The sequence below is a fragment of the Helicoverpa zea genome, chromosome 21, assembly GCF_022581195.2.
Source record: "Helicoverpa zea isolate HzStark_Cry1AcR chromosome 21, ilHelZeax1.1, whole genome shotgun sequence".
NCBI classification, from domain to species: Eukaryota; Metazoa; Arthropoda; class Insecta; order Lepidoptera; family Noctuidae; genus Helicoverpa; species Helicoverpa zea.
This window is the reverse complement of record NC_061472.1, coordinates 5,799,697-5,812,705: the sequence shown is the minus strand read 5'-3', so window position 1 is coordinate 5,812,705 and position 13,009 is coordinate 5,799,697. Positions and strand designations below refer to the sequence as shown.

Sequence of the window (13,009 nt, the reverse complement as noted above, 5' to 3'; positions counted from 1 at the left end):
AAACCTGAGGTACAGTGTAGTGGTGCGCATTCAAAGGGGACGGAGTAGGTGTATCGCGTGCGACTGACACCGGAACTCAGCCTTTTTTCTCAGAGATCCTTTTGTTGGACTTCCTTTGGCTAGAGGGAGGTCATCTAAGGGGGTCTATTGTACCCGGTCAATTTGAATATTCAAGTATGGGGCACGCTTACTAAACGATGTCAATGGCTGCCATATAGAGTGGGTTTTTAGGACGCAACCCGTTGCGGCAATTAGTTTTTAATATGTGCTTACGTTTGCGTGGTCGCGTTGAAAGGGTTAACTTTTTTTCGTTTTTTATTTACCTATTTTTGATTATGGCTTAATTGGGATGTTTTTTGTTCGCTTCCGCGTGTTTGGGTATGATATGAAGACAATTATCCTTTTTTAATCAACAAACAAGTTCATGTTACTGGCTTCTCATAATTTACATTTAAGGCGATTATCACACTGCCCCGCATGATGCAGCGTAGTGCGTGGATGCGTTTTTTTCCGTTGTATGGAAATATCTCCGTTTGTATGGAAAACACGCATAGTCCAACACACTGAAAATGCATCCACGCGCGTTCATGCAGATCACGCACATACATGCGGAGAAACACGCACACCCGCGCGTAGGTGCGGGGCGAGACGCAAGGTATGGCACACTGAATCCCGCAATGCCGCGCGTGATTTTGAATGGGCGTGACGTGTATATTTGAAAATGGAACTCGCTGTGCGTGAATTTACAAAACGCACCTACGCGCGTGAGTGCGTGAAAAACCCGCACGATGATGCAGATCTGCACTCCCGCAGGAACGCGCGTAGGTGCGTCGACACGCAAGATGCAGCGTGATGCGGGGCAGTGTGAAGATCACCTAACAAACGAAGTGGCCGTGTTTAGACAATTTCTTTTATTTATTTAACCTATCGCAATATCCTCAAAATAACTGCAACCTTTTACATATTCACTTTTGCTATTTAAATTAAATTGTAAAATAATATGTAGTCCGACTTCCGACTCCATTTAAAAACTCATCTTCCATGCACTAGCGTTTATTTTGGTCGACAAACTGACACTTCGGTTCGGATTGCATTGGTTTAACAATAAATAGCCAAAAATGCCCGCCAAGTGTCAGCTATCATGAATTTTTATTTATGCTAGACACGCCAGTACTTATTTTACGCTTTTCCGTTTAAGTAAATACTTTCTGGTTTTAAATAAACTAGATTGGCGTGGAAATTGGGCCTTGTTGCTTTTATGGTGTGTCAACGTAACTTTTTTAATGTGATATTTTAGTAATGTTGCCTATTTATTTGTGTGGAAGTCCGATGTTCATAATTGTTTTGTACTCATAGCTAGAACTACATATTTTGGTGACAATTACACATACCCTATCGCTTACAAAGAGACATAGGGAATACCTACTTTTTACCCATTTCAAGCCTGATAAAGCGGCTAGAAGCTGCAAAACAATGCAAAAATAAATAGGTACGTACTATCAGATTTACACAGAATATCTGGTACGTAATTCCAACCGCCTAAATAAGCAGAGAAGCGAAACATTTTGAACAGAAGCCAAATATATTCAGTACAGCATTCTAGATTACTTATTAAATCTAAGGTTACACTCATATATGTATGTAAACGTTATGTAAACATGGCTGCTTATCTAAGTGATATTGTGCCTGAGATTAACTTGATAACTTAATGTACCTACGTAGCTTGGAAGTGTTCTTAGATTTTAACATAATAATTGGTTGCATTATTTATATGCTCGCGTCTTGAATTTAGTTGGGAACGTCTGGTTTTCTAGAAAGGTTGTTAAATATTTAAATATGCTTTTGAGAGGTACGTTTCGTTTGTGAGGGTGCATTTTGATTTTTAAAAAAGGTCATCGACATCTTAAGTTTTTTTAAAGTGTACCTATCGTTAAAGGTATATAAGTGATGGTTGTACCTATATGTCAATGCATTACCATTTATTATATAAATCTGTATCACATATTAAATCAGTTAAAGACTATAATTCAATCACCAATTTTCCACGTCACAGAAATCAATTGACATACGCCGTTTATGCATTCAATCAAAGTTCTGCACACGAAAGGGCTTCGTCCCAATGAGCAATTCTATCAACGACCGCATCCTAGTCAGACCACGTCTGATTCAGATGCAGACGTTCAGAACAGACGTACGGACATCAGACCCAGTGGTCTGAATAAGATTAATCTATATGTAGCACCTGCTGCAATATTGTATCTTCAATTTCGTGTAGAATCGGATAATAATTCTCCTACTTCGATTCGAATGGAATTATTATCTAGATTTAGGGTTTACTTGGAATATTGTGTTGTGCATTTGTGTACGGTTACATTGCATGAAATATATAAAAAAAATATTTCAATTTTCTAATCGAACATTTTGTAAAAATATGTGTGATGATGGGAAAGAAAACTTTATTGATGACAGTCCCTGCTGTCTTATACATTACTAAAATAAATTACAGTAAAAGCCAGAAAATTCGAGTCAAAGAATATAAAATCTAATTGTACCTTTTTATTCCACAGCCCGAGAACACACGTCACACCATGTAACGAGATTAAGGCACTCGAGACACCTAGACACCAGTGTGTACCAGCCGATACACGCCTCCTCCGTGAGTATATAGCTTTATGTACCATCCCATCAGACATTCATTTACCACAATCATCAACCTGCCCCAAAAAGCTTTATCCCCATAGATTTCGTGTTATTTTTACGCTTCTTTATTTCAATATTGAATATATTAAATACTAGATGTTTTGCATGAGTATTCATATTTTAATGTAAGTCTATTAATATGTGCAAATGTAAAACTATAAGCTATTAGCACTCATGGATTAATGTAAGTGATGTTCACTTCTCATTTAATAATTATACCAATTTTAATCCAATATAAGCGCTTCCCGGAATATATACAGGTATACTATAACATAATAATTGTTTATTTATACACACACAATTATATTTTATTTACTTTATCTTATTTAATTATTTCGGCCTTTACACTGCGAGACTTTTATACCAATTATGTTCAAGTAAAAAAATGTCTTGCAACGCATATTTATGACAAAAATATCTATGGTATTTGTTAATTTATTTATTTTGTTTATACAATTCTTTATTTAAAATAAGTTTAACGTCATTGCATGTTGACTAAACACTAATTGACTTAATATTATTATTCACAGAATAGTATATGTTTCCGTTAATAGTTTTTTAATAATATTTTCGTTTCAACTAGACAGCATGCATTGAAAATTATTACTGATGTCATTTTTTTCTGTAATTTCAATTGATTCGCCCATTTCTTAATTCACAAAAGCGTTTTGATTTCTGAAAACCAATGATAAAATAACGATTATAAAAATTTGACCATAAGTTTGATTTTGAAATTCAAATTGATATTTATTCCTTTTTTTTTGCTTTTGGAATTCAAAACACTAAACTACTAAGAAGTGGGTGATACGTAAATTCTTAGATAATGTGTATGTAGATCAATATTGACGTAGAGGCATGGCCTACCGCGGTTTCAGTTCGTAGCAGCGAATGGCAATAAACCCTTGGTTAAGGATAACCACAAACCGCTGTTCACGGAGTGCCTGAACTACAAGCCCACCGTCAAGGAAGAGCAGCCTCCAGGGACCTATGTATTCCAAGTAAGTTTGTCTATACCTGTTTATCTATACTTATATTATAAAAAATATCAGTTTAAAAAACTAAAAACACGCTAGTCATGTATTGTCATCAGAACTCAGAGCGTGCGCAAAATTTCATCCTAATCGAAGACCGAGAAGTGGGTAAAATTAAGATTCCAAGATTGTCTTACATACATAGTTAGTTACAAGTGAAGCTATATAAGCGTGTTAAAAAGGTAAAATTTGTAAGTTTATATGTAGTAGGGGGCAATATTTGGAACCGCTAGTCGGATTTCCAAATATTTTTCTCCGATAAATAGCTACAATGTTCCCGAGTGCCATAAGCTATATTTTATCCAAGTACGGGCAGTAGTTCCCACGGGACGCGGGTGAAACCGCAGGAAAAAGGCTAGTATCATTTAAATTTAAAGCGGTTAGCGCTGGGTCGATATTTTTGGCCGGACATGTACGGCCTATCTTGGTTATATAGAGAGTGAGCTATATGTATTTTATCATTAATCGCTGAGAGACTAAATCTGCACTTTAAATAAAAACCGCATGACTTTTCCTCTATAAAAATCCAACTGCTTCTAATTTTATAAAGGTCATTAGCTGAAGATTTGGTATAAATAAACTGGGAAAATTCTGTTTGTCAACGAGGCAAGCAAAATGCAAAAGAAATAAATAGTACCTATTTAAAGGATACCCATAGAAAGCATATCTAAACGAGAGATGATTGAAACGTACTCGTATAAAAAAATATGAAAGTATGGGAGAAAATATATAAAAAAATAAATAAGATTCCTCGTAGTGACTCGACATTATATTATGGATTGAGGAAAAAATACTGTTTATCCATTTGTGAAATCGACTTCCGATTTCGTTTGATCAATCACTTAATATTTTATGCGTCAAACGAGCACGGTGTCGTATGAAAATATTGGCTTCTTATATCTTGGCGAATATATTTTGTTTAACTGTTTCTCTCAACCATTTCGGAGCAAGGAGTGGAATATTTTTATTCCATTTTATGTGCTTATACGAAATTGTTTAAGTGCAGTGTTATATTTATATATTGTGGTGTAAAAACTGTTTTTACCATAGATTCCATATGCCCGAATTTCGTATCAAAATATTTACATACATACTAAAGTCGACAACGTAGGTATAAAACCTATTGATAAGACCCTTAAGAGAAGTATGTTCCCTTGCGGCATCCCAAGTCGAAAGAAATTTTCAAAGAACTTTATTTGAGACGACCACAAACATTTGAAACTTTCATTACTTAATCAAATATAGTACAGTGTTAACACAATGCCTAATTTTAGGTCCATGCTGATGACAAAGACCCCCCGGACATGGGAGGCACGGTAACATACAAGTTCGTCTCCACTCCTGGCGAGAAGGAGAGATTTCACGTCGACCCTATGACAGGGATAATTACTACAGGTGATGTAAGTATACAAAATCCTTATATTATTGTTAAAAATTAGTTCAACCTTACAACAAAATACGAAAATTGTTTCAATAACTCCGTAGATGTTCTTCTTCTTATCGAGTAAGCTGCAGGTTTAATCACCTAGTAAGCGCTAGTGTCAGAGTTTTCTCAAATCCGCCTACCGTTGACGATGCAGCATTGAATTTAACTGATTTCTAAATAGAAGAACTTCTTATTTATTTACATAGATATTTACATAAATTGAATTAATTATGTGTGACTAATTATTTAAATTGAGGAAATCTACATTGAATTACTATTAGTCATAAATTAACTTTCGGACAATATCGAACCATTTCTTGATCTTCTTTGGTAATCGTTAACAATATTTTATTTACTTTGACTACTTAATTCAAAGGCACTCTTAAAGGAGCTGAGGTAGGTGATCAGAAAGTTCAACACAAATAAATGATAAACACTAATACTGCTGATATGTCACAGATGTTTGACCACGATGAACCGTCCAGAGAGAAAGAAGCCTATATAACAGTACGAGCTAGCGACAACGGCCAACCACAGCTCGACGATGCATGTACGATCAAAATTATTATAGAAGACGTCAATGACAACCCTCCAGTATTCGACAAAGTTGTGAGTATACTTGATCATTTTGACCCAGAATATTCAAAAGCTCTTGCTAAAGATGTAAGATATGCAGCAAAATTGTTAACTAATGTCTTCTGTCATGATAAACTTAAACTTTAAGGATCGCAGTATGTTTTAACGATGTTGTTAAAAAATGTGTCGTTCTGTGTTATCTCATACAACTTGTTTTTGTAAAATTGCTTACAAGCTTACTTTAATGGATTCTTAATGAAGTCTTTCTCCATACTTTGGCGTGTACCGTTAGCTTCAACTTGCAGCTGATAATTTCCTCCTAATTGTGACTAATTAACTGTTCGTTCATTAGCCTCAAAACGTGGCGCAGACTATATTAACGCTTGCCTGTTTTTCAAAGGTCTTCCGTGGAGATGTCTGGAAGGTTTGTCCTAATGAGAGAATTTCACAAAACAGAGAGAGTTCCGCACAAATAAAATGACATTAAATTGCAATTATTACTTGTATCATATGTATATTTGATTCGATTGTTACCATTGCTGTTCATTATAAAGTTAAGTTTGTAGTTATCAGAGCCGTGGTACCAATTGAAATTAAGAAAGTTTTTTTGAAAAGTATTCTATTTCTCTACTTGCATGTTGCTGCATGTCTGATTTAGGACCATAAGCCGCCGCTCAAGGCGTTATTGGTAATAATATTTTATGTGTTTTGTGTGTTTCAATACACTTTCTTTGCACATTTGTAGTTGGTGTGTTTTCTTTAGCTAGGCTGCTCTTTCCCCCTAGGCGCATTTTATCACACTGCACGATTATAATTATTTTGGAAAAAACTTTCTCTAAGCTTTGGGCATGCTTCGCGTAGAACATGTCTAAATAGGTATCTATTTTCGGTGCTATCTATACTGTGTGATTCAATACTTCTTGATTTGTTAAGGTTTCAAAATGAAGGATGGTACAACATTTGACCAAGTTGATGAAAAAGAGAAACGTTTTATTGTACCTGACGAAGTTTTTAGTTTTCAGAGTTGATGGTAAATTAATCAGTTATCTAACTTGGTTTTTATGTATACAGTCGTATTCGGAGTCGGTCCCTCAAGACTTGGCGAGCGGGAGAGAGGTGATGAGGATATCAGCAACGGACATAGACGATGGCAATAATTCCATTGTCCATTATAGTCTGGACTCCAACTCACCGGACCAAGCGTATTTTTATATAGATCCAGATAACGGAGTCATATTTTTAAATAAGACTATTGATGTAAGTATTATTTTTTTATTTACTTCGACTTTTTAGTGGAGCTATGACATTAATGTCAATTGATAATTGCAAGTAACTGAATAACACAGTATCTACAGATTCGTGTGACCTTAATAGACTTTTATTAAGCGATAGTATATTTTTATGGAAGTTGACCTGTAATTGAAAATATACTTTTTAAATCTGAATTAATCTAAAATCATCATCCAAGTAAAATGTAGATGAAGCAACTTCAACATAACAAACCTTATCGGTAATACAAGTCGTTACATAAATACGTTTACTTTTTCTTTTATAAACTTCTCCAACACGTGGAGCTAATTAATTTGTTTTCTTTGAAACAGAAAGCGCCGGGATATAAGTTTAAGCTGAGTGCGATAGTAAAAGATATGGGAAACCCGCCCCTACAAAGTTCTATAACTTTAGACATCCAAGTTGTGGAGTCGAACAAGAAAAGTCCATCCTTCATCGAAGTACCTGATCAGCCGATTAGATTAAAAGAAAATTATTCGGATTTCAATACGCCCATTGCTACTGTGAGGGCTGTGTAAGTATCACTTTTGGTATATTTTTTATTGGTAGAAAGTAATTTTGAATCATCATTTGGCCTGGAAGCAAGTGGTCAAACTTGGATATTATGTTCAAGAAGTTCGTCCAGAGAAAAGGCATTTAATAGTAAGCTAAAGTCAGAATAATGTAGAACGGAGGATTATCTTTCTCCATATTAAGCCACGTATTCACTGGGAAACAATGTTTCAGATACACAGTTTCTGAAACATCACGTAGATGTTTACAGCAACAATGTTTCGGAAATTCTGCCGTCCACATCGTCCACAGAAACAAAATTATATGTTTCTGAAACAAAATTATTTGTTTCAGAAACACGTATATTTTGTTTCTGAAACAGTGTTTATAAACAATTGTTTCTCAGTGAATACATGGCTTTACATACCATACAGTCCAGATACTAAAGATATATGAATTCTGACACGTGTCGTATAGAGCGTTATTACATAAAACAATGTAAACAATACAGAAATAGTAATCAAAGTATAATTAGACTTCTACGAAAGATCCTCGTGTAAGACCCTATCAAGATATTAGGCGATTAAAGTTCTACAAAGTTCCAACGATAGGCCTAAAGATAGCAAATCTTGGCCGGCCTAAAGCTTCAATCTAGACTGAAACTCTAAAACTTAGTTTTCGATCAGATGTTATCTCCATTAGTTTAATCATTCCTGCTAATGTCAGTTTTGTGGTTAGTTAAACTTCTCAATAAGTTTTTAATGTTCTAGTTGTCATAAAGTTGCAGTCCAAAAGTCGTTTGAGTGGCGGCTTACAATGTAATATCTTTGGCTTCATTTTACGTTAATTGGTGTAACATTAAGTTTAGTCTCGTAGTCTGTAGTTTTAAGTTCAATTAGTAACGCCAGCCAGCAGCTGCGAGATCATAATGGGGTTGATTTTAAAGTGGTAGTAATTTAAAGAGATATTGAACGAAAGATATAAACCAACCAACCCATTGACATATTTTTCTAAGGCTCTCATAACATTATTCTAAAACAGGTCAAACATACCAGAAGAACAGAAACTCCAGTTTGAGCTGGTGCAAGGTCAGACAGAACAGACGAACAAATGGCATACGTTCGTGTTAGAACCAGAAGCAAACTCGGCTTACATCAAGCTTGGAAATCATCTGGATTTTGAGAAGATCACTGATTACACGCTCACTGTTAGAATTCAGGTAAAAAGCATTTGAAGTATACTATATAATAAATCTAAGTAAATAAGCTCCACGTTGGTTTAATTATGATTGAGATAGTTTTTAATTTACTCAAGGCAATATTTTTAATAATCCGGCATGATAAGATGTGAGTTGTTAATGTAATCATCATCATCATCATCATCAGCCTATCGCAGTCCACTGCTGGACATAGGCCTCTCCAAGTGCACGCCACTGAGATCGATTTTCGAGTTAATGTAATGTTTTCTAATTATTTGTAAATACAAAACCAGCCTAAGGCTATGTAAATAATTTAAACTCCAATTTTGTTTAAATAACTGATTTATATCTTAAACTTCAATTACGAAAAAAGCCTGAGCAAATAAAATCCGATAACACCGATAAGTTAAATCTAAAATCAAATCCCTTGATTATAAAACTAAAGCCAATTTAACTGTGAACAAACCTTCAACTTTAAATCCAATTATTACGAGTACAACTAAAGATATATTTTTTCCACAGAACAATTACAAATTAGCTGCTGAAACTATAATTCAGATAGAAGTAGAAGATGTGAACGATAATATTCCTATATTCAGTGAGATTCGTACTGGAAGTGTGCTTGAAAACGAGAACCCTGGAACACCTGTCATGCAGGTCAGGGCATTTGACGCCGATGGAACATCAGCTAACAACCAAATTACTTACGAACTGGGAGACCCGTCTGACCCTTTCGCCATTGACAGCATAACTGGCAACATTACAACACTAAAAATGTTTGACAGAGAGGAAAGGAGTTTTTATAACATTAAGATTATAGCGACTGACAATTCTGAATCAGCGTTGATTCCTGGCAAACATAATGCTGGTCAGCAAGTGTTTTTGATTGAGATTGCTGATAAGAACGATAATCCGCCTCATTTTACTCAAGATACATATGTGGCCGAGTCTATTGCTGAGAATGCCAATATTAATGAGCTGGTTACTGTTGTGAACGCTTTGGATATTGATACAGGTAAGGCAATTAAAATGCTGTAAGTACGTTACAGTTTGAAGTACATACTAGGAAATTAAATCATTTCTTGTGTTTCGAGTGTCTAAATAAAAAATTTATAAGTCTATTTTGTCATCAAAGAGTTTTCTACAATCGACTGAAGGTAGGACAAAAATATCTATTAAATAATAGATTATGAAACTCTTTAATTTTTTACAAGTTCCTAACCATTACTATTCGTTTCAACAGCTTCCGTGGTCACATACAGCATCGTCGCTGGCAACACATACGATGCCTTCGTCATCAGGAACTTCACCGGTGAGATCAGGGTCAACAACGAGTTGGATTACGAGAACATCACCAGCTACAGCCTAGACGTGAGGGCTTTTGATGGCATCTATGAAGACTACGCCAAAGTTATCATCAATATTGAGAATTTGAACGACAACCCACCCGTGTTTCTGGCCAATTATACCAAGACTATTGAGGAAGAGAAGTTGTATGAAGGATGCATTGTTAAGGTAAAGATGAACTATATTTTTAATCACAGAATAATGCAAAGAACTGGTAACCATTGTGAAAAAGGAAATTAAGAATAAAAAAATGAAAATTTTGTATCAAAGCAGACCAATTTAAGTCTTGATCGACTTAGATTTTAAACTTGATGAAAGTTTTTATGATAAACATTTCCATCGATTATTCTAAATGTACTTTATATATTGAACAAGAAATGACCCTACTCCTTATCCTCCAGGTGGAAGCTTACGACCCTGACATCAAAGACAGGAATGCTCCTCAAAACATCGTCTACTCACTGGTCAAGCACGAACAAAAAGAATTCTTGCAAATCGACAATGATGGCTGTCTCCGTCTCACTAAGCCATTGGACAGGGACCAGCCTCTAGGGTTCACTAAATGGCAGATCCTGATCATGGCTGCCGACCATGGTGGAAGATTGGGTTCGGACAGCCTGAGGTCAACGACCGAAGTGATTTTGGAGCTCACCGATATCAACGATAATGCACCTTTTTTGACGAATGTAAGTATTTTTCAGGTTGTTTTAGTTTAGAATTGTTATTGTGTTGAAGCTGCTTGGGTCTCAAGGATAAGAGGAGAATAAGAAGCAATAAATGTTTGAGGAATACCGTAGATTATATCCCTTTTACAAGTTAATATGATAGCAAACTTATTATTCCCAAAAAATAAGATAAGCTAAGTACAACAATGTCATCTTTGTATTGGGAGATATGACCTTTAACAAAATTTTCCTTCTGGGAAAATGACAAAAATAATAAATGTAGGTATCCAGTAGAATATATTATTCTTACATTTTAGTACACTTAGCGAAGAGACTAAAAATAGGTGCTTCCGAAATAAGCTAGGTCTAACTGGCCTGTAAATAAACCATAATGCTTTACCAACATTTTTCATTACGCCTACCGTGATCGAGTGATTGATGACGCGGTCAACTATGCATAGACAAGTAGAAGGGCCCAACATCTATCAAATTGGACGGTAAAACAATACATACCAATACTTATGAACATCCTTCTTTATATTTATAAGTTAAATAAACCAATATAAGGTTGGCAATACTGGAATTTGATGCCCAAAAAGGTTGATGTTTAATTTATTTTCCAAATTGGTTATGTAAGGTGATTTGATCTGTAATACGATGGAAGAAAAAATATGTTATATAATTTTGTGAGGAAAATTAGAATGTACGTTGTAGATAGGTACTTTTTTAAAACTTAGGCGAAGGGCAGTTATTAATTAGTTAAAACTGTTACTATTTCTCTTCATTGCAATTATTTTAAAATCATGCTAAAACTATTGAATTACGTGAAACTTACACAGATTATGAAGAACTTGAGGCTGACATAGGCTAGATTTTGTCCGGCTGCGGGATGTAGTTACCTAGGGATTTAGGTGGAACCGTGGGGAACAGCATTCTTTAATTTTTTTAAATCAAAGTTTTATTATAGTTCAGTTCACCAAGCAGGCAATATACTAAACCTCACATTTAGCACAAGCATTTAGTTCTCCATAATTTACGGGTGTTTGTTCAACGGTTATAAAGTTTTAAACGAACTCTTAAGATGTGAAACTACGTGAGAATATTAAGGAGAAACAGTTAAAACGATTTCAATGTTAAGTATATTGAAACAAATAGGTATTTTACCGGCAACAGCTAAGTTTATACTTAAATACATTGAAAATAGTTTAAAGCTCTAATTTTGTTGAACTAATATTGATTGTGGCTGCTGGAACTTCCTCAAAGCCAAAAAAAAAATTAATGTTTTTTTTTTGTTTCCTTGAACTTACAAATCTTAGGAACTACTGAAGCAGAAAATTTGTGTGTGAACCTATCAGTACCAGATGTATCACATGATGGTGAGCTGAGCATGATGACTACAGCAATAATTTGGTGTTTAATTTTATATCGGGTGTGTCGTTCACAATCACATTAAATTCTATCGCATATACTTTATGATATTCTATGGCGAATTGTAAAAAAAATAACCTAATCCATTCAGTGGTTTGGTTTAGCCACAGGAGTCATTTTTCGTTTTTATAATTTACAACATCATGTGTAAAGCAAAGATAAAGTTTGGAGTATCGAATGTTTTGATCAGTTGACAGCTGTCAGTTTTCAAGGGAGAATTACAGTTGTTTGTAATGACTGACTTTTAAATGGTGTTCTAATTTTCGCACATTTTTTTCTATTTACTTTGTTTGAAAAATTCATTTTTTTATTTTTACGTATTTTTCTTTTTTCTTTGTGTTAATGGACATATATTAACCAGTATATATATATATATATAACGCATTTCGTTTAATGTCATCATGAACGACACACCCGATATACATAATTTGCAATCGGCTTAAGTTATTATGGTGTCAATCAACAAATTAACTGTCAATCATAAGTAAGGAATCATACCGTTTAAAAGACACAAAATGTCACCATCAGAATGAGCTGAAAATATCACAAAACTACCGAATTTTCAATTAATGAATACCTTCAATATTGGGTCTTTAAATAAACGTACCAAATGAAACATTTTAAAGCTCATTTAAAATGAAATGGAGTGAGTAACTCACCGTTGTAGCCACCTACGTATATTCCTACTAAAGTACATATATTCCAAAAGATATGGCTACCGATAAATTTGTAGTGAGCCATCAGTGTTCAACATTAGTGGGAGCTATTGGTACCTGAGTATGTAGTAATCAGAGTTCGAACTACACACATACAATTTAATGCTGGTCGGAAGTCTTTTTGTCAACCAATAATCAAC

General features: G+C 34.7%; 1 protein-coding gene across 1 annotated transcript in view; it reads left to right on the top strand.

Moving 5' to 3' along the window:
* Positions 1–13,009, top strand: part of LOC124640787 (DE-cadherin) — a 228,051-nt gene that overhangs the window by 172,240 nt on the left and 42,802 nt on the right. The window contains exons 2-11 of the mRNA XM_047178713.1: positions 2,568–2,656; positions 3,576–3,698; positions 5,006–5,131; positions 5,617–5,766; positions 6,805–6,990; positions 7,335–7,537; positions 8,557–8,734; positions 9,236–9,728; positions 9,957–10,228; positions 10,462–10,746. Coding sequence (XP_047034669.1) covers positions 2,568–2,656; positions 3,576–3,698; positions 5,006–5,131; positions 5,617–5,766; positions 6,805–6,990; positions 7,335–7,537; positions 8,557–8,734; positions 9,236–9,728; positions 9,957–10,228; positions 10,462–10,746 — 2,105 coding nt within the window. The remainder of the gene's footprint in view (positions 1–2,567; positions 2,657–3,575; positions 3,699–5,005; positions 5,132–5,616; positions 5,767–6,804; positions 6,991–7,334; positions 7,538–8,556; positions 8,735–9,235; positions 9,729–9,956; positions 10,229–10,461; positions 10,747–13,009) is intronic.